The 24,642-nt window shown below is 48.6% G+C and overlaps 2 protein-coding genes across 3 annotated transcripts in view; both read left to right on the top strand.

The window, feature by feature from the left end:
- The window catches only part of CCDC88B (coiled-coil domain containing 88B), a 37,425-nt gene extending 26,384 nt beyond the window's left edge, over positions 1 to 11,041 (top strand). The window contains exons 17-26 of the mRNA XM_053367999.1: positions 447 to 587; positions 768 to 929; positions 2,107 to 2,384; positions 3,166 to 3,309; positions 4,191 to 4,377; positions 6,061 to 6,206; positions 6,801 to 6,896; positions 8,136 to 8,281; positions 9,549 to 9,806; positions 10,560 to 11,041. Coding sequence (XP_053223974.1) covers positions 447 to 587; positions 768 to 929; positions 2,107 to 2,384; positions 3,166 to 3,309; positions 4,191 to 4,377; positions 6,061 to 6,206; positions 6,801 to 6,896; positions 8,136 to 8,281; positions 9,549 to 9,806; positions 10,560 to 10,606 — 1,605 coding nt within the window. The 3' untranslated portion in view covers positions 10,607 to 11,041. The remainder of the gene's footprint in view (positions 1 to 446; positions 588 to 767; positions 930 to 2,106; positions 2,385 to 3,165; positions 3,310 to 4,190; positions 4,378 to 6,060; positions 6,207 to 6,800; positions 6,897 to 8,135; positions 8,282 to 9,548; positions 9,807 to 10,559) is intronic.
- Positions 11,042 to 14,955: 3,914 nt separating this feature from the next.
- Positions 14,956 to 24,642, top strand: part of RPS6KA4 (ribosomal protein S6 kinase A4) — a 37,596-nt gene continuing 27,909 nt past the window's right edge. Inside the window, exons 1-4 of one of the 2 annotated variants that reach the window (XM_053367971.1) lie at positions 14,956 to 15,360; positions 20,336 to 20,407; positions 21,795 to 22,013; positions 23,248 to 23,363. In XM_053367971.1, the coding sequence (XP_053223946.1) occupies positions 15,309 to 15,360; positions 20,336 to 20,407; positions 21,795 to 22,013; positions 23,248 to 23,363 (459 nt within the window). In that variant the 5' untranslated portion in view covers positions 14,956 to 15,308. Of the gene's footprint in view, positions 15,361 to 15,777; positions 15,797 to 20,335; positions 20,408 to 21,794; positions 22,014 to 23,247; positions 23,364 to 24,642 lie in introns of those variants that run through there. The other variant, XM_053367972.1, reaches the window with a different exon arrangement.

Genomic DNA, 24,642 nt, shown 5'->3' with positions numbered 1-24,642 from the left:
GATGTGTGTGAGAGAGTGTGTAGGAACTAGCCTACTGTACAAAGGGAAAATTTACATTCATTGCTCTGCCCACTTTTGCTCCTGGCCCCTCCCACCAAAGGGGGATGTGGCCCTTTGGCTGAAAAAGTTTGCCCACCCTTACCCTAAGGAGAGATGGCATTCTGTGGTTTTAGTGTGCTGGGTGGCTTGGAGCCACCATTTCAATATCCCACAATGCCCTTGTCATGGGATCATTGTAGGAAATTGAAATGATACACAGCTGCCAAGTTCAGATAGTCTACCTGCGGCCAATTGATGGCCCAGTTATGGAGCCCTGGCAGCTCCTGAGGATGTTGTGTGTGGGTATCGGCTGGGCCTGAGCCCAGGCCTCAACCACTGCAGTGCAATTCCCCTCAGGCACAGAGGTTGGTGTTCCCCAAAACTAGACTTTTGTTTTCTCTCCCCAGGCAAAAAGTGGCTTTATTCCTTTGGAGGAGCCGGCTGTGACCCAGGAGGGACAGAGTGAACATAACCCAGACCCGTTGCCACTCCAGGCTAATGCCAGAAACGAGGCCCTGAGTGTGAGACTCATTGAAGTGGAACGCAAGGTGAGCGGACGGCTACAATGGGAGTTGTGGTACAAAACCTCTGGAGGGCCCCAGATCGGTGAAGTTCTGGTCCTGGTCCAGTGCTATATGTCTTTGGGGAGAGCACCTCCCCAGCCAGCTGTGGAAGGCCTTCCAACTTTGCAACCCCATACCAATTTCACCCGGGTGCTGCCTTTACAGAACGCTGTTCTGCAGGCCGAGAAATCGGCACTAACCGAGCGTCTCGCCCAGCTGGACTCGCAAGTCAGCAGCCTGCAGGTGGCGCTGCTGGGGCTGCGGGGCCAAAGCTCCGATGCGAAGGAGGAAAGCGGGAGGTGGCAGGCTCAGAAGAGCGCACTGCAGGTAAGCACCCTGCCTCTTCTGCCCCTGGGATGGGAGCTGATTCCTGGGAACACGGATCCAGGTCTTCTCACCTTCCCAAGTCTATGGAGCACAGGAAGACCCTTGATAATATATAACTTGACTTATATATTACACACCTAGTAGATGCTGCTGTCTGTGGGATAATTTCTGCTGTAAGTTCCAAAGATCTCAGAAGCTCCCTCTGTAGTAACTTGGAGCGGGGCTTTTAGGGTGGCTGCCTTGGTTCTGTGGAATAGCATCCCTGTTGTGATAAAACAGGTAAGCCACTACCTGCACTTTCTGTAAGCAACTGAATACAATTTGGTTCCAACAGGCTTTCCCAGTGGAATAAATGGGTCTTCACCACAAGCATCTACTTAGACAGGGTTTTGTTCTGAATGTATTCGCTTTTTTGCAATTTAAATTGTTCTTAATTACTTCATGTGAAAATTGGTGTGAGCCAGTTGTTTAGAAGACGATTAAAAAATCAATGGTAATAAGACACCACCCCTGTCTTTAAGCGGTGCAAGATTCTAGGGGGACCAGGCGCTTACCCAGGGTTTGTATTTCCTTTGGAATTATGTATATTGGAAACATATCTTTATTATATATGGTTTATTTACACATATATACAGCCTAAGCTTACAATGGAGGGGCTCGCAGCATTAACACCTCAGAAAGTCTTGCTTCTCCCATAGCCACAGGCTTGGATTCAAGCAGAAAATCCAACATGTCTTTCACTCTCAGGCTAAAAGGAGGGGGGCGGAGCAAAGAAATGAGTATAATAAAAGCAAAAAGCAACAGAGAAGAAATATGAATAAAAGTGACTTCCAACTATCCATTTGTCAGTTGTAACTGAAAGCGTCTCCATGATAATCCTGAATGGCATCCTGTTCTTCCTCCCTCTGCTAGCTGATGGGGCAAACTGTAGTTCCTGTGATTCTTTGGGGAGGGAAATGTGCTTTAAATGTATGCTGTGTACGTAGCCTACGGTTGCTATTCTATATATACTTAACAGAGAGTGAATCAGCTGAATTTACTTGTTCAGGATTGTATGAGCAATTGTCATTGGATTGATTAAATCTCCCTGCCCCAAGGAGCTTACAATGTGTCCGTCTCTCTCTCTCTCTCTCTCTCTCTCTCTCTCTCTCTCATATCTCTGTTGCAATCCTGGCAGGTGGAGGCAGCATCTCTGCGTTCCCAGAAGACGCTACTGGAATCCCAGCTCCTGGAGCTGCGGCAGAGGCTGTCTGTCCTGGAGGCAGAAGCCCGGGGTGCCCAGCAGGAGAGGGAGGAGTGGCGGGGGCGCTATGATGCCCTCCTGCGTGATCACGACCGCCTGACGGTGCTGCACGAGAGGCAGGGATCTGACCTGGAGGGGTTGCTGGGGAAACATGCCAGCCTCAAGGGGGCGCTACGTAGCCTGGAGCAGGAACACCGTGACCTGCAGGGCAGGTAAATCTGGGACAGAGAATCTGTAAGTTGGTGGTGGGGATGTCTATTTCTATTTATTTCTCTATTACATTTATATCCCACCTTTCGTCCAAGGAGTTTGAGGTGATGTATGTGGTTCTTCCTCTCCCCATTTTATCTTCACCACAGCCCTGTGAGGCAGGTTAGGGCCAGTGATAGGCCAAAAGTGGGTTGAACTATGTGACTTTCACCTCCATACAGTCAGCTATATTCTAGATGTGCCAATTTATCACAGTTTTAGGAGACGTTTCAGCTGGGGAAATGTCCTTGAGGAGGGGGTGGAGCAATACAGGAAAGGAGGTGTGGCTTGTGTGGAGAGTCCTGAGGGCCAGATACAGATGTCTGGAGGGCCGCATGGGGCCCCTGGTCCTGAAGTTCCTCATCCTTGCTCTAAACCACAGGCAACACTACAGGTTCATTATATTTATAACCTATCATTATGAGTAACAGGTAGCCGCTGATAGCCTTATCCTCCATGAATTTGTCTAATCCCCTGAGAACAGAGATGGAGAACCTGTTGGACTCCCATCAGCCCCCTTCAGCCAGCAGGGCATGATGGGAGTTGTAGTCCTAGCAGCATCTGTAGGGCCACAGATTCCCCTGATCCCTGGCTTGGGAGAACGTGAGAGAACGATTTCTTTGGAACCAGAGTGCTGAGCAGAAATAACAAGAAGCAACATAACCTCCTGTGGTTTTTCATTTTGTGGGGAGCACAAGGCCTTTTCCTAAACTGCCTGTCAAACCCAGCCTTCTCCTCCCACAGGCACAGCGAGCTGCTGGGGCAGAAAACTGGCCTTGAGCAGCGGGAGGAAGCACTTCGGGGGCAAAAGGAGCGGCTGGAGGAAGCTGAGCGACAGCACCGGGAGCTGGCAGCACTGCATGGCCACCTCAAGGAGGAGCATGAGCGGTAAGGAGGGTGTGTCTGGCAGGGGTGGAGGTGGGAGCCAGCCCTTGTGGGCACGCCCCAAACCTGCCAATACTTATTATGTAGCGGTGGACAACTGGATCTGGCTGGCAGGCCAAGCTCTTTCCCCCTTCACCCTCATTGGCCAAGTGTAGCCACCCACCTTTCAATTGCCGAATCTCCCAATGTCATCAGGTGACCTGTTTGACCACCATCTTTTATTTACACCTGCGCAGTACTGAGGAAATGGGGTGAGCTTGGCACTAGGGCACTATCAGTCATTGCAGTTTATTTATGGAGAATAGCACTGGGGTAGAGGCTAGGCATGGGGCAGGGGACTTTTTCAGCTTGAGGACCGCATTTCCTGCTGGAGAACTTTCTGAGGGCCTTATTCCAGTGGTGGGCAGGGCAGCAGCAAAAGTGGGCGGGGCAATGGATGTAAATTTTACTGTTACTTTCTCACATTCCTTTCTGTCTTCCATCCAGGAGAGACAGGAGCATTATTAGAGTTCAAGGACACATTCCAGGCAGGCAAAAACACTCATGGAAGGTGGGAAGCGGGGCCAGCACAGGCCGTGGCCTGGGGAGAGTCCCAAGGGCTAGATAGAGAGGCCTGGGTGGCCACATTTGGCCCCCAGACCTGAGTTTCCCCACCACTGGGGAGGCCAAGGGGACAAGGACTTCCTTTGTACATGGCAAGCATTCTGTGACACTCCCAGCCATCTACTCTGGGATAGCTCAGTTGGTAGAGCATGAGACTCAATCTCAGGGTGGTGGGTTCAAGCCCCACGTAGGGCCAAAGAGTCCTTCATTGCAGGAGTTGGACTAGATGACCCTTGGGGTCCCTTCTAACTCTACAATTGCATGATTCTGTTATTCCCCAGGGTGAAGCAGGCATTGGGCCAGACAGAACGCGAACGGGACGACCTCCAGGGGGAGCTCCAAGGAATGAAGAACCGGGTGACCAGCCTTCAGCTGGAGCATGCGAGGCTGGAGGCTGAGAGCAACGCCCTGAAGGAGCAGAACCAGCAACTGGACACGGCACTAGGGCGCCTGAGCACCCAGTGTGAAGTAAGGATACCCTCCCCATCCCCTCCCCTTACACATCACACACATCTTCTGGCCTAGTCCATGTCTGCAGCAGATCAAGTGGGAAAGCTGTTCGTTGGCTCTAACCACTGAGAATGCTGGTTATAATATGTGGGAATACCTTTTGCTACTTTCACGTGAAGCAGGCATATGTTGCAGCCAGCATCTTCTTAAAAAGAGGCATCCCCCAATGTCTCACCCACAGGAGGGAATGCCTCTATTCAAAAGTAGTTCATTCTCTGCATTTGGACACCTCTTAGATTATAACCAGATCTCAAATGATGGTTCCTGAGATCAAGGAGCAGGTTTTCCTGTGTTTGGATATAGCTGGGTGGGTGCCATTTTGAATCAAGATGGAGGATTGAACTTTTCAAATCTGTACAGTACTGATTTGGGGGTTTCTTAGAATTCCTAGCGTGGGTGGGGCTGGGGCAAACATGGGTGGACTAATGGACGAGGCTGTTGCCCTTTGTACAGTAGCCACAATTCCAGCCATGCAGAAGTCAGCGGTTTCTACAGCCACCCATCTCTCCAGCCTCCGTGCAGACAGGCAAGCAAGAAGCATTGTCACAGTGCAAGAGCACATTCCAGGCAGACAAAAATGAAACTGAGGAAGGAGCAGAGCAGAACCAGCAAGGGGAGTGGCCTGGAGAGTGGGCGTGGCCTAGCAGGGGCAGGCTTTGGTCTTCCAAATTCAGGGCCAAAATTCAGCACCTCCATTGCCTTTTGCCTTCCATTCTGCTCAGTTAACTACCATAGTTGCAACACCCTGCTACGCCCCCTGGGTTCAGCGCCCAGTGCAGTGGAACTGGTCACACTGCCCTAAATTTGCCTCTGGGCCTAGTTGCAAGGGCCATATAAAGGGGTCTGGATGGCCACATGAAATTGCATGTGTCTGAATATTTAGGTTTTTGAGGGCTTACATCCAATATGGATACTGCTAATAAAGACATGGGATGTGGGTGGCGCTGTGGGTTAAACCACAGAGCCTAGGACTTGCCAATCAGAAGGTTGGTGGTTCAAATCCCCACGACGGGGTGAGTTCCCTTTGCTTAGTCCCAGCTCCTGCGAACCTAGCAGTTCGAAAATGTGTCAAAGTGCAAGTAGATAAATAGGTACTGCTCCGGCGGGAAGGTAAACAGCGTTTCCGTGCGCTGCTCTGGTTTGCCAGAAGCGGCTTAGTCATGCTGGCCACATGACCCGGAAGCTGTCTGCGGACAAACGCCGGCTCCCTCGGCCAATAAAGCTAGATGAGCTCTGCAACCCGAGTCTGTCACAACTGGACCTAATGGTCAGGGGTCCCTTTACCTTAATAAAGACATGGAGAGATGGAGAGGACATGTCCACACCTCAATAGTGTAGAAATCCCCCACATTGTCATCACCTGGTGCATCACGTCATTCCTAGCTGAGGCAAGGAAAATGTATGGTGTGCTGACATCACGACAAAGGTGAGCATCCTCACACATGACAGGAGAGATAGACCGGGAGCCATAAATGCAGCGGTTCCCTTTTCAGCAGAATCCCTGTGCCAGCGTAGCAAGTTGAGTCAGCTTGTGGAGTTGGTAGCATGCAGGGTGTTGTGCATTGTGTGTTTGTTAACAGGTGGGTGTTAATTCCACCCGTTAATGGGGTGCTCTTTCTCCCCACCTCCCACAACCCGTAGCTGCTGGCCCAGCTGAAAGGGAACCAGGAGGAGGAGAACCGACACCTTCTTCAAGAGATTCAAGTGCTAAGCAGGGAGAACAGACGCCTGCTGGAGCACAGCATGGAGAGCCGGGAGCATTTCCAAGAGGAGCAGCGCCAGTACCTGTGAGTGGGAGACAACCCACCTGTGAAACAAGTAGAGACAGATGCTAAGTAGAATAAATAAATTGTAGCTGATTGACTGTATGAATGAAATCTGTGGGGAACCTCTTGCCCACAGGCCGAATTAATGCATGACACTAAAACAAGTGGAAATAGATCTAAAGCTACGGTAGTTGTTGATTAAAGGAATAGTTGCTTATCAGTTGATGAATAAATTTAATTTACCAAGCAGGCATGGGAAGCCACTAGGCAATGGCCAGATTTGGCCTACCAGGGGTCCTGATTTAGCCCACAAGACCATTTCCCTCCACGTTTGTCATTTAAAACTGTAGCTGCAAAAGAACAGCCCTTAGAGTCGTTCCTGATTGTTTCTTTGTAAGTGTGGGTTGCCTTCAGTGCTGATTAAATTGAGTGCCGGATGCAAGTGTGTGACATCGGGTAGCTAATAGCGGTGTGGCTCTAGTAGATGCCTGCACATCCAAGACAAGAACTCCATAAGGGCCTCCTCTGAAGTTTTCTGCACTGTCCTGAACATCTCCAGCACCCCCTGCAGCCTGGAGGACCTTGGCATTAAATCCCACTCGGTTTCTTCCTTAGAGACAAACTGGGTGAGCTGCGTCGGGAGAAGCAGAAGCTGGTGGAGAAGATCATGGACCAGTACCGGGTGCTGGAGCCAGCACTTCCTCGTGGCAAGTAAGTCCAAGAATAATTTGGCAACTTGTAGTCCCTGGGGTCTTCATAAGAACCCTTAATGCATCAGCCCCCTCCAGTGCAGCTAATGGTCAGGGATGATGGCAGTTCTATCAGCATCTGGAGGGATTGACAGGTTCCCCAATCTTCTGTTCTAAATCCTAGTGTTACACAAGTTTTTAAGGTGCACACATAGCGGACACCCCCCATCCCACACACAGAAAACGAATCCTTCACCCTTCAAAAATTAGGAAATATTTCTGGGGGGAAATAGATACTTTATTTGAGTTCATAGAGCAATCCTGAAGCCATCCTGACTCTTAATGAACCCAAATATTTTCTATGGAGTAGAAGGAAGTATCTTGGAAAAACATTTCCCAATAGTTCTTTTCACTTAAAAATCCTACAAATCCTTCAAATAGATAAACTTATCACTAGAATGGGAAGGCCTGTGGCAATGGATTCAAGAACTGAGATATTTACCATTTCAAAAGAATGGGCCAGACTGGCTAGGAAAAGGCAATCAGCCAGCATTATCAGGTGTTTTGACAGACAGGAGACAAATGACACACTCAAATTTCTGTTGTAGACCCACCTCTTTCTCTGACATTCATATGATGCTTTTGAGTGGTTTTAGGCTGAGGGTTGGGTAATTTCTAACGTCTTTAAAAGTTGCCACATACCTTTGTTCTGGATTCTCGCCTCCTTGCAAGGCAGGGCGGTGGGGGGACTCTATTTCAACAGAAAGCAAAGATCAGCCTTGCATTTTTCAATTGGTTCTTGCCTCTACTCTTTCTTCTCTGACCTACAATGATACTGGGTCCCTTGATGGGGAGTTGGGCTGTAAAAGCTAACCCCAATGTTTTCTTGTATCACTAGCAGAGCTTGTGACAAGCATGCTCCGATTGGCTAATTCTTCACCCTCCCAACACGTACCAGATTAAAACAGGGCCATTCTTTATACTCTCTTATTCCAAGGATAATCTTGTGGAGCTCTGATACAGCTTCTGATTATGTCAGAGATAATATAGCTATCATGACTAGTAGATGTAGCTGTATTTTAAAGTCATCCAAACTAGTGACTGTCACTTACCACTTCTTGAGAGAGCCAGTTCCATAGTCCAGTGATGCACTGAGTGTAGAAGGTCCTTCCTGTTAACTGTCCAGAACACCCCATCCTTTAGCTTCCCTTTTCCTTTCCTCTTCGCAACTCTTTTATCTCACCCGCTTTTTACCTCACAGGAAGAGTAACTGGATTGCTGAGAAAATACGGAAGCTGGTGAAACACCGACGGGAAGCCCCCCATGAGCAGCTGCGCCCCATGGCTGAGGGGGCCGGGAGCAGCGAGAGCCTAACAGGGCAGGAAGGACGTGGGCCTGATGGGACAGGTGAAGGAAGGGAGGAGAAAGCCGTGGCAGGAGCAGTGGAGAGGTTTTCACTCTCGGCTTTCACTAGTATATTGGAAGGCATGGGGGCAGAAGTGGTGGCTCTCTGGAATCAGGGATGGGGAACCTCAGTCCCAGGGGCCAAACACAGCCCTCCAGGCCTCTCTGTCTGGCTCTCAACAACTCTCTCCAGGCCACAACCCTCCTTGAATGGTTTTGCCTGGCTGGAATGTATCCTTGAACTCTGAGAATGCCTACTGCTTGCCTGGCTGGAGGACAGAGAAGGGTGTGTGAATGTGTGTGTGTGTGTAAAGCAGCCTAATGTATTAAAGGAAGATTGACATCTGTTGGTCTCCCCACTTTTGCTTTTGGCCCCAAATACCACTGGCATGACCCCCGCCGCTCGAAGCAGGTTGCTGTAAGGGAATACAGCCTTCAGGCTGAAAAAGATCCCCCTCTCCCGCTCTAGAATGGTGTTGGACTACAACTCCCAGCATCCCTGACATTTGCCATGTTGGCTGGGGCTGCTGGGAACTGGAGTCCAACAACATCTGGAGGGCCCACAGGTTTCCTGTGCATGTATTAAGGTATTTCTGTTTCCTTTTTATAATTTTGTAAGCTCTCCTGGCAATGTTTTTACACCAAGGGCAATCAATGAATGGAAGAAAGGAATTGGGACCACAGGCAGAGATGCTTTTATTCCAGGATCATAACCACAGAAACATGGAATTTAATGTTGTGATCAGAATTCACCCTCCCAAAAATTGTAGCTTTCAGTTGTTTTAAACAGACGGTGCAAGTTTCTAGCCCAGGAGGCTAAGAGCTTCAGTGCTCCTCCTTTACGACAAATAAATAAATAATTCTTGACCTCTCTTTTTTTGTAATACTATTTTTTTAGTCCGTATGCTGCCTTGTGAGATTTTATATAGGAATGCAGTTTACGAATATTTAAATAAAATTTAAAATAAATCATATGAAATGCAGAATAAATGATGCAGATTAACAAAACATACAGATTGGCATAATGTAAACAAGGCTGTAGAATTTTCTTGATGCAGGATTTATTTGTGGAGCAAAGTGTTTAATGTTGTTTTTAAAAAGCCTTTTAGTGTTGTATTTCAATTTCTTGTGAAGGGTGGGTGAGTAATCAAATTGTTATTAGTTATGGAGCCTTGCAGAGAGGTTTGAGGCTTCTCTCGGGCACCACCTGCCCAGCTCTGCTGTCTCCTGACTTGCCTCTTTTCTCCTCTTAACCCCGCTGCCCTCAAAGTTTCCAGCACCCCCAGCTCACCAGCCCCTCTCCGCAAAGCAAGCAGCACCCTCAGTGTTTTGGATGGCCAACAGACTCCCTTCCGCCGCCATAGGCTGAGCTCACGGCTGCCTGCGGTGGAATGCCCAGGAGAAGAGCAGGACACCCCTCGCCAGCGCTTCCGCCAGCGCCGTCTTGGAATGCTGGGGGGTTCTGTCGAAGAAGCAGCGGCAGAGTGGGAAGTTCTGAGCCAGACTTCCAAGAGCGACAAGGAGAGAGGTGAGATGAGAGAGATGGGGTGGGGTGGGGAGAGCCAATGGGCACCTGCCCCCTAAATCAATACAAATCAATATAAATCTGAGGTTCTGCCCACCTAACAAAACCCTGCCCATGGGACAGCCTATGCAAAGGGGATGGGTAGGTCTGCCTTTTGGGAAAGTGGGCCTTATTTTTGCTCAGGACCTCCAAATCAGCTTTGGTTGCGTAACCTGAACTCGGTGTTACGTGATGGAATCTCTCACTTGGGAATAGTGACAATCTGGAAAGACCCGGATCCTTTTAAGTGGAGGTGCTGGTGGTGAAACCTAGGACCTCCAGCATGAAAAGCAGGTCCTATGGCAAGAAAATTGTGGTTCCTTCGCAACTGCTGTTTTCTGAATGTTAGGAGATGCTCATAACAAATAAATCCTTATTCTTTACCAAAATTAGGCCCCTGCACCCTAGAGCAGGGGGTGGGGATCAAAATGATAAGAAGATAGATAGATTTTCTAATACACAAAAAGCAATAATAATAACAACAATAAAGGGGAAAAAGAAGAGATCAAAGCAAGAAAAGAAAAAAGGAAGGATACGAGGCTGTAATAAATATTTTCACAGAATCCTAGAACTGTAGAGTTGGAAGGGAATCTTGCTCACAGCCATCCCTGTGTGGGCTCAAACCACCAACCTTCTGGTTAACAGCCAGATGGACAGACCCATTGCCCCACAAAGCTTCTGCAATTCATTGTGTGTTTTCTGTTTTGGTTTTCTCAGGACCGCCACTGGGTGAGGAGGAACAAACCCCCGAGCGGCCATCGTGATGTTGTGGAGGAAGAGGGCTCACCCTCTCAGATTCTCCAAACCTGAACTGATGTGAACATCCTGTTGGAACGATGGGGAGGCATTAAATGAATGCAAAGCACAGGGTGTCATTTCGGTGGGTGCACAGATGCCTATCGGCAGTGGGGCTGTCAGGACAGGACTTTGGGGCAGACATCCAGGTCCCCACTCAGCCAGATGAGCAGGAGCACTCTCCCTCCCCTCAACTGCAGCAGGGCTACTGGATCGCTGCATTTTGAAGCAAGTGATGTAATACCCTCTAAAGAAGGTGACCCAGTTTGAACAGCAGGTGTGGGGAGGGGCTGAGTCTGAGCATCTGCAACCATAGATGTATGTAATATGTATGAAGGGTGATGGGCCCGAATTGTTGCAGTTAAGTAATGTATTTAAAAATAAAGTTTATGATTATTTATCAATCCAGTATTTCTGGGAGTGGAATGTGAACAGCACAAAATATTGCATTGGTTTAGCACTATAGCGTTGCAGGAGGTGCGTCAAATCATTTTCCCACAAAAGAAGCAGGGCCGGCCCAAGCATTTGGGAGAGTGAGGAGGCTGGTTTAGCGTGCCACGAAAGAGCAGCAAACTGTTATTTATTATTAGTAGTGCATTTTTACTGCCAGGAAATGGGAGAGGAGCTCACAAAGGTGCCAACTTATTTTGCCTTTGGTAACATAGCACCTTGGCTGATGTCCCATCTACGCTTCAAATTTAAAGTAGCATTATATCACTTCGACAGGGACGCGGGTGGCGCTGTGAGTTAAACCACAGAGCCTAGGACTTGCCGGTCAGAAGGTCGGTGGTTCAAATCCCCACGACGGGGTGAGCTCCCGTTGCTCGATCCCTGCTCCTGCCAACCTAGCAGTTCGAAAGCACGTCAAAGTGCAAGTAGATCCCGCTCCGGCGGGAAGGTAAACGGTGTTTCCGTGCGCTGCTCTGGTTCGCCAGAAGCGGCTTAGTCATGCTGGCCACATGACCCGGAAGCTGTACGCCGGCTCCCTCGGCCAATAAAGCAAGATGAGCGCCGCAACCCCAGAGTCGGCCACGACTGGACCTAATGGTCAGGGGTCCCTTTACCTTTACCTTTATATCACTTCGACAGGGAAGAGCTGTTCCTATGTTCCCATGTCTTCAGGTAATGCCCATAGCTCAGTGGCAGAGCATCTGCTTTGCATGCAGAAGGTCCCAGTCTCAGTCCTTGGCATCTTCAGGTCAGTCTAGGGGGATAAAATCCAGTTGAAAATCCTGGATGGCTGCTGCAAATCAGCTTGGCAGGAATGTGTCCCTGAACTCTGCTAATGCTTCTTGCTTTCCTGCATGGAGAGGATAGAAATGGTGTGTGAGAGAGAGTATGTATAGAAACTAGCCTACTGCATAAAGGTAAAATGTGCTTTTAAAACAACTGAGAGTTGGAAGCCCTTCCTGACCTGTGGCACATAACCCAGAGATCAGTCTGGGCTGGTGCTCATCGAGTCTGGTGGTGTTGAAGGCAACACCAACAGCAGGGGGCACCAGAGCCAATGATGAAGGGACCCCTGACCATTAGCTCCAGTCGTGGCCAACTCTGGGGCTGCGACGCTCATCTCGCTTTATTGGCCGAGGGAGCCGGCGTACAGCTTCCGGGTCATGTGGCCAGCATGACTAAGCTGCTTCTGGCGAACCAGAGTAGCGCATGGAAACGCCGTTTACCTTCCCGCCGGAGCGGTACCTATTTATCTACTTGCACTTTGATGTGCTTTCGAACTGCTAGGTTGACAGGAGCAGGGACTGAGCAACGGGAGCTCACCCCGTCGCGGGGATTCGAACGGCTGACCTTCTGATCAGCAAGTCCTAGGCGCTCTGGTTTAACCCACAGCGCCACCCGCATCCCTTAGAGCCAATGACAGGCAGAGCCAAATAATCCTAGTTTTGCCCCCATCCTCCTCCCCCTCTCTGGTGAGTTCTACATGGGGCAGTACTGAGACTGCAGAGGAGGAAGGTGCCAGGCAGGACCACCCACTGGATTGACTGCAAGAAAGAAGGCAGCCGGGAGGGGGGAGGGAGGGGATAGCTAACGGCAGACAATGGTGGGGCAGTGCCCCATATGCCCTCATCTCCACTGCAGTAGATCCTGATCTATCTACCTAGGTACACAGTTTTAAGCTTGCACCCCACCAACCTGAGCTGCCCTTACTTAACTCCCACCTTCCCTTTCTTCTTACATCCAGTCAGCGGCGGGGGGTGGCACAGGCTCTTGTCTTCTCTCCCTAGACCTCCGTGTTGGCCCTTGTAAAACTGAGCAGGGAGTGGGGAGGATGGCGGCAAAACTAGACACTGAGCCATCTATGGCTCAGTTGGTAGAGCATGAGGAGACTCTTAATTTCAGGGTCACGGGTTTGAGCCCCACATTGGGCAAAAGATTCCTGCATTGTAGGCGGTTGGACCAGACGACCCTCGTGGTCCCAATTCTACAAATTCCATGGTTCTGTCTCTGCCTGTAACTGGCTCTAGCGCCACCTACTGTTGGGCTCCCCTGCCTTTGGCCCCACCAGACCCAAGAAGCTGCAGCCACCGCTATCACAGGCAAAATAGTATTAGTATTATTATTAGTATTTATACCCACACACTTACACTAGCCACTTCTGCAACGTCTGCTTTAAGTTCCTACACTCCACTAGCTCCCCCCCCCTTAGCATAGTTTTGATTTCCTACCAGCAGAGGCCAAAGACAGGCTATTTCATGGCCTAGTTGCCGATTTTTCTCTTCCCTTGCACAATCCCTTCCTTCCTGTTTCAAAACGCTACAGCTGACACAATCAAGCTAGCCTAACGATTGTTCCACCATCCCTCTCCGTCCATTCCAGCCAATGTTCTGTGCACCTTGCACCAGGCAACACCTTGCCCCAGATATGCCTCATTGACCGCTTTGATTTTGCAGAACTGCCACTATTAAAAGGGCCACATAGTATTTGTTTTACACTTGTAAGGAAGAAATATTTTAGCGCGGTGACACTTACCCTCCGGACCTCGCTGCCACTTGACATTTGGGCTATATAGATCATCTTGGCTTTCACTGTACAAAATGTTTTCTGAGGCTGCTAAAATCTTTTTTTGTTTAGACAAGCCTGCACTCAGACAAAAACTGGCATAAGTTTTAACCTGTCATTTTAGCTTAACTGCTGGCTTTAATTGCATTTTGATTCTTTTAACTGTATTGTTCTTAAATTTTATTGTATATTTTATTGTTTTTTGTAAGCCACTTAGAGGTTTTACTTACATGGGGGGGGGGGAGAACCGTGTGTACCACATTAAGCTTCTTGGAGTAAGAGATGGAATATAAGTGCAATAAACAAACAAAAAAATCAAAGATGGAGCAAAAACATTCTACTCAATTGTGACCCAAAAAAAAAAGTTTTTGTGAGTAAGCTGACCTGCCCAGGCTGATTCCCATCTCCCATCCCAACAATCCACAAGGGAGACCTTGGGAAACTGGAAACTGGCAGAGTCCACTTAGCAGAATCCACAGCAGAATCTGGGAGTGATTTATTGATTTGTTTGTTTTATTATTTATTTGTGTTCCCACTTTTATGCTGTGAACCCCCCTGTGATCTTCGGATGAAGGACGGTATGCACGTTTAATAAATAAAGAATTAAATAAATTCCAAAATAATATATAAATAGAGTTATGCCAATCTCCATGTAGCAGGAGGGCTTATTATTGTGCTTCCCATATTCTGGGTCCTGTGCAGAGTCACCATTCCATCATTTCCATGTGCCATGTATAACCTCCCCATTTATTTAACTATCACATTTTTATTCTACCGTTCCTCCAACATGGTTCTTTCCCTCCCCATTTCATCCTCACAGCTGTGAGGTAGGTTAGGCTGAGAGGCAGTGACTGGCCACCAGGATCATCCAGCAAGCTTCATGGCTGAGCAGGGATTTAAACCCTGGTCTCCCAGGTCCTAGTCCTCCACTCTAACCTCTACACCACAGCAATAATTCACTTGCACAAAATTCTATCTATCTATCTATCTGGAGGAGTCCTGTGACCCATTGAAACAAATGGACATGCCTAAATATTGCATCTAAGTTTTTCTCCGAGTAGAGCCACTGAAATTAAGGATCCTAAGTCAGCCCTGTACAATCACTCTAATGGGTCTGTAGGACGAGCATTGGCTGCAGGTACAGCCCCTAATTTGGACCCATTCATTCCAATGGGTCTACTCAGAGTAAAACTTAGGTGGCGAAGATCCCCGGGAGCAATCCCACTCCTGCAGGGGTGCAAGGCGCTGGACAGCGAGAAAAAACACCGCGCGCCTCCCCAAGAAGCAGCGTGTCCCTGGGATTGGCCGAGACGGGCCCCGCAGGAAGTCCGAGCGTGTGTGCGTGTGTGGTGGGAATCCAGGCACTGGGGTGACACGGAACTTCGGGCAGGGGGCGCGTTAAGCAGGAAGGGGGTCCCCTGTCCCTCCCTGGGGCGGGTCCCCTGATTTCCCTGGGCTTTTTCCTCCTCCTCTTGCTTGCTGTCACATTCCTGCCGCTTGAGTCAGGCCTGGAGGCGGCGGAGGCAGCGGCGGCGGCGGCGGGCTGCTTGCTGCACCAGGAAGCGCAGGGCCCGCACCATGTAACCAAAGCGGAGGAAGGAGGAGGAGAAGAGCGCGAGAGGAGGGCAAGGAAGGGAGCAAGGAGAAGCCGGCCTGGCCATGGGGGACGGCGGAGCCGAGGAGGAGATGGTGGAGCTGCCTCTCACTGACGGTAACCAGGCGATCGAGGGGGAGGAGAGCCGGGCATGTGTGTGTGGAGGGAGGGGGCAGCTGGGTGGGTCCCCCTTGGCGCGCGCGCGGGCGGTCCTTGGAGACGTGGAGCCGCTGGCCCGGGCGCCCCGGGATGGGATCTCCGGCGGGGCGCGCGGGGTAGGGGCTGGGGTTGGCTCGTTGAGGGTCCCGCAGATGAGAATCTGCGGAAGGGGGTCAGGAGGACGACCGACCCTCCAGGCGGCGCCTCCTCCTCCGGGAATGACAAGATGACCCCTCAGGGCGCACCGTAGTGGCGGCGGCGGGGTGGGACCTTGGGTTTCGGCTCAGGACCCGGTTGGAGGCGCGTGGAGGAGAGGGCGCTGCTGGAGCGCAGGGAACGCATCGGGGGGCGTATCGACCTGATCCGAGGAAGGCGCACGTTGAGAGACAAGGAGGTGGGGGGTGTCGGCTGGTTGCACGGCTTCTTATGGGCGCCGATCGCGGTGTGTAAACACGATCGGGAGTGCGCGGCGTTCATATTTGGAGTGAGATCAAACTGGAGCGCGTAAACTGGAATAGGGGTTTTGTCCGCGGTGGGAACAACGGCACGCAGGTCCCGCTTCTCGTCCGTGATAAAGGAGATTGGGGGGGTGACTGCAGATCTTGGTGCATAAACTGGGTCGGTGGAAGGGAGGAGAGCGAGAGTCATCTTGGCGGTGATGCACAGGATTTCGGGGAGGGCGGATAAACGTGACCTGGGCGCAGGAGGAGGAGGAGGAGAGACACCAGTTGCTTTCTGCCCTTGCTAAAACAGCCAGCTTTGCAAAGAGAGCGGATATCCCGGCTCGGCTGTGCCCGGAGACCTTTGCCGAGAGACAGAGGGCGCGATTGGGCAACGCTTAGACCCGCCTGGGGTTGCGGAGAGACGTCGGGAGTCGGGAAACAGAAAGAGAACCCTTTCCTATCCCACCCGAGGGCCTGGGAGAGTGTTATCTTTCAAAGTGGCGGAGCTCCGCCCCTAATTTATGCACGCCCCGCCTCCCGCCCCAGCTGGAGTGGGGGTGGGTGTTGCTGAATCACCAGCCCGCCCCCGCCTGGATTGGCAAGTGGGGGCAAGGGGAGGGAGCCGTAGGGGCGGCTGGAGGCGGTTGGCAGGTGGGTGGTGGGAAGTGGTGTGTGTGTGTGTGTTTGTGAGAACAGTGTACTGGCGAAGGCTGTCTGGAGTAAGAGATCTGCTCCTTCTCCTCCTCCCCCCCACTGAAAAAAAAGTAGGCTCGCTGCAAGAGAGGGGCTCTTAAACCGATCTGGCTATCTTCAGCATCCGTGCATCCTCCATTTAAAGAGGGGTGGGGAAATAGCGAATAATAAAGGGTAGTTGGTACCAATGATTGCATGCAAACTTGCAGGGAAGCCACCATTTCTGATCCAAACATCTTGACCTTTCACTTCCAGATACAACTTTGTGTTGGTGGGTGCTGTGATGATGAGGCAAAGGTCTTTTCTCTTAAGGCAAGGGTGGGACAGCTCTGAGTCCCGCAGATGTGGTTGGGCCGCAACTCCTATCAACCCCCTCCAGCATGGTCAGTGGTCAGGGGTGATGGAAGTTGCAGTCCAACAGCATCTTGGGGGAGGGACACAGGTTCCCCAGCACCTCCCTCAGAGGTACTTTCTTTTGTTGATTTGCATAATCCCAGGGCAAAGCCCCCACCATTAAAAAGAAGAAAAGAAAGCTTGAGCCTTGGCATAAATAAAACATGGTATCCGATACCACTCTTGGAGTAATTTGTGTGTGTGTGTGTTTGTGTGTAAAGCCTTTTTTCTGTTCATTGTACAGATAAGAGACAGAGACCCTGACAGACCAAAAACCATTTACATCAATCGTGGGGAACCTTGGCTGTTTACCCCAGATGTGGCTGAACTTCAACTCCCACCATTCCTGGCCATTGGCAATGCTTGCTAGGGTGGATGGGAGTTGTAGTGCAATTCTATGATTCTATGGACATTGGATGGGCCAAGGGTTCCCCACGCCTGATTTACACACACCGCACACAGGAGGCACATGTTTCTCAATCCTTTTGGCATATGAGAAGCAGAATGTGAGAGTCTGGCAGCAGCATCCTAACTGTACCTTGCATGCCAGGCTGGGGCAAATGTCTTAATTTGGGCGAAGGTTAGGAGTTGCTCAATCTGACTGTCTGTCGGGCCATGTCACTTCCTTATGCATGACCTGAAATGCACTCCATCCCCTCTCGTTTCTTCTTCAAATGCACTTGAATATCTCAGTCATATACAGGTACTGTAACTGCACCAGGCAGCGTAAGCTATAGTTAACTGCTGCCCTCCCTCCTCCTCCATGCACCCCAGTTTAGGGCAAGCCAGGTGGGTTTTAAAGTGGAGTTGTCTATTGCAGCTTTTGCCACTTTGATGCTCTCCAGACTCTTTGGACTACAACTCCCATCAGTCCCAGCTAGCACAGCTGTAGTCTGAAATATCTGGTGGGCACCTGGTTTGGGCAAAGGTGTTGACTCAAATGTGGAACTTCCATGTTGAGAGGTAGTATACCTTTGAATACTAGATGCTGAGAACAGAGAGCAGGCCTTGCTTGTGAGGAAGGCGGTATACTTTCATGCCTTGCTGCTAAGTTTCCCAGAAGCCTCTCTTGCAGACAGAATGCCAGATTAGATGGACTTTGATCTGATCCAGCAAGGCGATTTGTACAGCACCTGATCTTCCCCTGAATATTTTCTCGTTAAAAAAAAGAGAGAGAGACAGCTTTATATAACAGGAAAACAGGGGACCTGTCTGCTTGCAAACTGTATTTGCTAGAAACTCCTTGATGGCAGATGTACTCTGCACATGCTCAAAGTGAATGTTACTGTTGTTGTTGTTTCAGTTTATAGCCCACCCTTCCTCCCACCAGGGTAACAGAGCTGAGGCTGCTGGCATTAAAAGCAGGTTTTTAAGGAGAACCTATGGGGAGACAACTGTATTTTAAATACACTCAAGAGACTTGGGTCTCTTATTTAGTGAGATGCTTTTAGCCAATAAATAAAACAAAACTAGCTATTTGTGAGGAGATGAAAATGAGGAGGGTAACAATTAAAGGCGCGCACACACACAGCTTTTTAAAGCATGACATATAAGACTAAGAAAATATTGATACCCATATATAGGTCACATCCACATGTATTTAAAGCGCCAGGATTCCACTGCAACTGTCATGGCTCCCCCCCAAATATTCCTGGGAACTATTCCCCTCAGCACCCTGTTTTAAAGTGAAGATGTGGCCATAAATGTGAAATTAGCAATAAATTGGAAAACACTGTAAGCTATAAGCCACCGGGCGGCAGCCCCACAGAGGGTGTTTTGTAGTGGCTGCGTTTTTGTGGCAGGCCTTCTTGGGCTAGGTGTTCCTGTGGGCAAGTGCGGGCCCGTTTCCCCCCCCTCTCAGAGTTGGCCAACTTGTGACTCATAGGCCGGAAATGGGGCCTCCTCCCCTCTGCACCCGAGAACCCCAGGGAAGAGGGTGGGGACGGGTGCCGTGCGAGAGCGAAGGGAGTGTGCCATGAGGAGAAGGAGGGCCAGAAGTGGCTCAGCACCATTGGCACAATGCCCGCCCCCGTGCCCCATAGCCAGAGATTTTCTGGTAGGTCCTGATGGTTGGGCCTAAGTGTAGACCCTCGGGAAAATGGGTGTAGCAAAACGCATCATTCGCAAGATCCGAAGGGCCGTATCCAGCTAAATTCCACTCAAGAGTAGACCTATTGAAAATAGTAGCTGAAGTTAGCCGGGTCCATTCATTTTAATGTGTCTGCTCTGAGCAGGACTAACGTTGGATACAGCCCAAGGTATTTTTTCAACACACTATAATATATACCCAGGGTAAATGCTTTCTGTCAGTTTTTCTAATTTTCTTTTCTAGAAAGTTGTTAAATAAATACATACATACATACATACATACATACATACATACATACCCGGTACATACATACATACATACATACATACATACATACATAGTGACCACCTTCATTAAAAAATGGGCCAGCATGTTTAATTTAAAAGTTATTTCATTCCTCTTAAATCACTTCAATACTGTTCGGAAAAAATAAGCACCAGTCTCTTGTAACACTTTGTAAATCTTCTGAATATAAATTGTTTTAGCTTATTTCAGTATTGTAATGGTACATTGCTGTAACCTGCCCTGGGACCTTATGCTGAAGGCTGGTTAAGATATAGTACAGTATCTAATAATATTATATTTATTATTAATACTTGTAATAGCAATAGGCCCCAGAATGCCAGAAGGCAGAATCAAATTTATCTTCTTTATGAGTAACTGAGAAGATTATGGCTCACACTGCCCACCCCCATGCCTGGTCCTTCTATCTCCATGAAGTAAAATATGTGGACCTCAATCCAACTAAAGTTTGTGAAGACTAGGGGTGGTGTCACATAAGTCCATCCATTGAAATGAATGGACCTCAGTCATGTTAGTTAATTTCAGTGGGTCTTTGATGAGGACCAACCCAACCCTGGATCCAGTCCTAAGCTTGCAATCTTTCTGCACTTACCTGGGAGTCAGTCCCATTGAACTCAGCAGGGCTTTCCTTCGAGTAGACATGTACTGTACAGTATAGGTTTATGATGTGGATCCCACTGAAAGCAAGGAGGTTGGCGATGAACTTGTTCCATTCGTTTCAATGGGAGTCAAATCGTGACCAGTGTTAGTTGGACTGGGGTCTTAGGCTGCAATCCTATCCCCACTTACCTGGGAGTGCACCCCACTGAATTGAATAGGACTTACTTTTGAGTAGACAAGGTTAGGTTTGCACTGTTACTCTTTATCCTTTTCATTTCTAATGGAAAGCTGGAAAGTCAGGAAAGGGGTCTTGGAGGTCTCCCTGATGTTCAGCCTCTCCTTCCACACACACCCAGCTCTACCTTGTTCTTCCCACCTGAAAAGTGTATGTTTTTGAATTTTCCCTCAACAGCAAACTTGACAGGCCATGAGGAGAAAGTTGGCATGGAGAATTTTGAACTACTCAAGGTCCTGGGCACTGGAGGTGAGTCAAAAGCAGCTGTATAATAGAATCTGTTTTATTGGGGGAGAGGTAATACTGCACACAAATTCATAACAATCAATAAGAAAACCAAAGTTGTAAAGCAGAAGTCGAAAACAAAGCAGTGTTGCAAAAATATATTTTGATGACTGACAGAGAGCTTGAAACGAAAGATGGCATACATTTAGGCTGAGTTTTCTAAAGTGGTCAGAAACTGAAGGTGGAAAAATGACATTCTTTGGAGTTACTTGCTGATATTCTTCAAGGCAGGGACAGAAAACCATTTTTAAACTCAAGGGCCATATTCCTTTCTCGGCAACCTTCTGAGGGCCATATGTGGGGTGGGTGGGTCAACCGATGTAAATATTACATTTGTACATTAGGCTAATTTCTGTACTCATCCGCCCTCTTTACCCTTCATCCTGACTAGCAGAAGGCATTTTGGGGTTCAAGAACACATTCTAGCCATGCAAAAACCCCTGGGGGGAATTGGGGGGAGGTCAGTGAGGGGTGTGACCTGGGGGGTTGTTCTGGAAGGCCATACTTAACCTCTGAGCCTGAGAATTCCCCACCCCTTTTCTAAAGCAATAGCATTGAGTTAAGCATGTTTTCACCATATGGACCTGCTTCCTTGCTGAGGTCTAACAATGGCTATTCATCATGATACCTAAACAGAGCCCTCATGTTCAAGAGCACTTTACCCCTGAATACCCGATGCTGGGAACATTACAACAGAAAAAAAGCTATTTGTTGCTTCAGCTTGCATTTGGACTTCTTTGGAGCATCTGATGGGCCACTATGGGAAAGAGGATGCAGGAGTAGATGGGTCTTGGATCTGATCTGGCAGAGCTGTTTCATTCTTATGAAGGGTCTGCGCTGGGTGTCCCCATCATCGGAGACAGGGCCTTCTCAGGGGTGGCACCCAGGCTTATGGAATCCGCCCCCCTAGATATGTTCATCTGGTACTCACCCTTCTCTCCATTCAGTGGCAAATTTAAACAGTTCAATTCTGTCAGGCATTTGAGGAAAAAGAAGCTTGAAGCCTTCTAAGGACACTGCTTTGCTCCTGCCTTATTTGATGTTCCTGTCTTATAATTATAATTATTTATTTAAATAATATTGTGTTGTTTTTGTTAGCTGCCTTGAATACTTTTGATAGAAAGGCACAGCTGGGGGAGACCAGAGATTTAGATTGCAGCCTATTACAACAAAGGCTGTGTGTGTGTGTGTGTGTGTGTGTGTGTGTGTGTGTGTGTGTGTGTTTTAAAAGGCCTGATTGGATTAAAAGGCCTTTCCCCTAATGCCCACAAGATAGCAGGCGTAGGGGTTGAGTAAGGGGGCTGCGGTTCTGAGGATGGCCATCCTAACCCTTCTGCCATTTCAACTCCAGCCTATGGAAAGGTGTTCCTGGTTCGCAAGCTCAGCGGTCACGATGCCGGCAAGCTGTATGCTATGAAGGTGCTGCGCAAAGCGGCCATTGTGACCAAGGCCAAAACAACAGAGCACACGCGCACCGAGCGGATGGTTCTGGAACATGTGCGCCAGTCGCCCTTCCTTGTGACGCTCCACTACGCCTTCCAAACAGACTCCAAGCTTCACCTTATCCTAGGTATGAGCATTGTGGGGGTGCAAACCGGGGGGACAGACGGACATGGAACTGGGAGGATAGATGAGGGGAGGCAATGATTCTGTTTCAAATTTGTTATGGTCTTACTTATGTATTTATTTTGTGGTTTTGTATGCTCGTTTTCAGTGGGGTAGAATGACCACACAGTGGTTTATACTTATTATTGTTATTACTACTAAAGTACTACTACTTCTACTGCTAAATGCGGTGGTTCCCAATTAGCTAAGTACTGCAGACCCACTGTTTTTCAAAAGCCAAGCCGTGGACCCCCTACTTTTGAAAATTTTGATATCTCTATGGTAGTTTTTGTTATGTGAATGGTGCCACAGACCCCCTGGGTGGATTGTGTGGACCCCTTGGGGTCAACGGACCACTAATTGGGAACCACTGATGTAATGTATTTATATCCCTCTTTTCTCCTAAACTGGGACTCATCAAAATTAAGCATAGCAATAGGAACAAAACAAACCCCAAATAAGAATACAATTAAAATCCCAGCAATGAAATAATAACAACCAGCATAAAACACAGAAGAACTAGAGGTTGGAGAGTGGGGAAGTAAAATTAAAATAAATATGGTCTCTGAAAGGGGGTGGTAAATACTTGTTTTAAGCATCTGTATATCACTTTTCATATACAACCTCTCTAATGAATTTGACAGTTTGTTTAAAAGACAACAATCATATCAATTTCGGGGGCGGGGAGCTCTATATTCATAAAGACAAAATAACATCAGTAATAAGGAATACGTTAAAACAGAAGGAGATGGCAATGGGAGAACTTTGAAAAAAAGTCAGGGAAAGTCTTTAGTCCAGAAACTGAACACCCCCCAAAGCCTGGGTGAATTTAAAATGAAGGCTTCCCTCTGGTACAAAAAAAGATAACAAAGAGGATGTTGCGTGAGAGAGATATCTCCCTGGCAAGTGAGTTCCAAAGGCATCTCAGATGATGTAGAGACCCCTAGAAAGGCCAACGAGGAATAAATAAATAACACTGCAGTTTCATTTGGAAAAAGGCTGTCCGTGAAGTATCTTGGTCCTAAGTCATCTTGAACAGGAATTCCTAACCACTTTTGGTCATGAACCCCTTTGAGAATTTGTTGAAAGCCATGAATCAGGAGGAGGGCATAATATTTTGAAGGTGGGGGGCCAGGGGATTGTTTTCTGGTTGGACCCTGGGAATTAATTAACCTTTTTGCCTCCCTCTTCCCTTCTAGACTACGTGAGCGGTGGGGAGCTGTTCACCCACTTGTACCAACGGGACCACTTCTCCGAAGACGAGGTGCGGTTTTACAGTGGGGAGATCATTTTGGCGCTTGAACACTTGCATAAGGTGAGAAATGGGAAGGGAGGGAGGTGTGGCCAAACCAGGCAGGGTTGTGCTGTTATTATAATTGCATGGATGCTCTTCAAAAAGTAAATAACACATCTGGATTGGGGATGAAGGGCTTTGCCCCACTGCCATCCTCATCCAGATTCCCTCCATTTCAGGAGGGATACTCCTAGTGGCAACAGCTGTGCCTCATGCAAACAGCAGTCGCAGAAGGGCCCCAGGGACTCCATCAGGCTGGAATCAGTTATCTTATGCAGACAAAGAAGCCATTGTGATTGGTGCTCAGTTATCAGAGGCAGTATGCATCTGTATACCTGCCAGAAATAGGGAGTGTGCTGTTGCCCACAGTTTCTGTCTGTGACTTTCCCATTGAGGCATCTGGTTGGCCAGTGTGAGATGTGCTGGGACAGGGATGTGCACCAGATGCTGCAGGATGGGTGGGCTCTGATCACAGAACAGGATCCATCCCACAGATTGTGGGTTATTGGCAAAGGATCACCTGCCACAGGGCAAGAGCAGCCTAGCCACCTTAAGCTCCCAGCAGAAAACATGCTAGGCAAATGTCTTTTGACAAAATGGTAAGTTCACCAACAAGAAAGCAAGGAAGAAGTTGTTCAAGAAGGCTAGCAGTTTAACGATTATATGGTTCATTGGTTATTGAATAATACAGCACAGTTTGCTTGAACTTTGCAACTATTTGATTATCTGTACTCTTAATTGTAGTTCTTTTTGCAAATAATGCTTATAAGATGCTGTGATGATTCATAACTTCCTGAGATCTGTAAGATATTTTGTTTGCATTCCGGTAAAGAAAGTTTGATAAAGTAGATGCTTTAATAAACATGAATGTCGATTCAAAAGATAGGCAAATGGTTTACAGCTATTTGTGAGTATATCTTAGCTGAGTACTAAATTATATAATTATATATAGGACACCCGATCACAGTGATCACAGGTAGGTAGGTAGGAGGAGTTACGCTAGGACCAGACCATGTCATTACCGAGGAGTAAGGTTTAGTCATTGTTTGGAGACATAGGCTCCCAGTATGTTTCCAAGCGCAATTCAAAGTGTTGGTGCCAACCTTTAAAGCCCTAAACGGCCTTGGCCCAGTATACCTGAAGGAGCATCTCCACTCATATCATTCAGCCCGGACACTGAGGTCCAGCTCTGAGGGCCTTCTGGCGGTTCCCTCACTGCAAGAAGTGATGTTACAAGGAACCAGGTAGAGGGCCTTCTCGGTAGTGGCACCTGCCCTGTGGAACGCCCTCCCATCAGATG

Source organism: Podarcis raffonei, chromosome 16 (assembly GCF_027172205.1).
Source record: "Podarcis raffonei isolate rPodRaf1 chromosome 16, rPodRaf1.pri, whole genome shotgun sequence".
Lineage (NCBI taxonomy): Eukaryota > Metazoa > Chordata > Lepidosauria > Squamata > Lacertidae > Podarcis > Podarcis raffonei.
The sequence above is the reverse complement of the archived record's forward strand: the minus strand, read 5'-3'. Positions and strand labels throughout refer to the sequence as shown.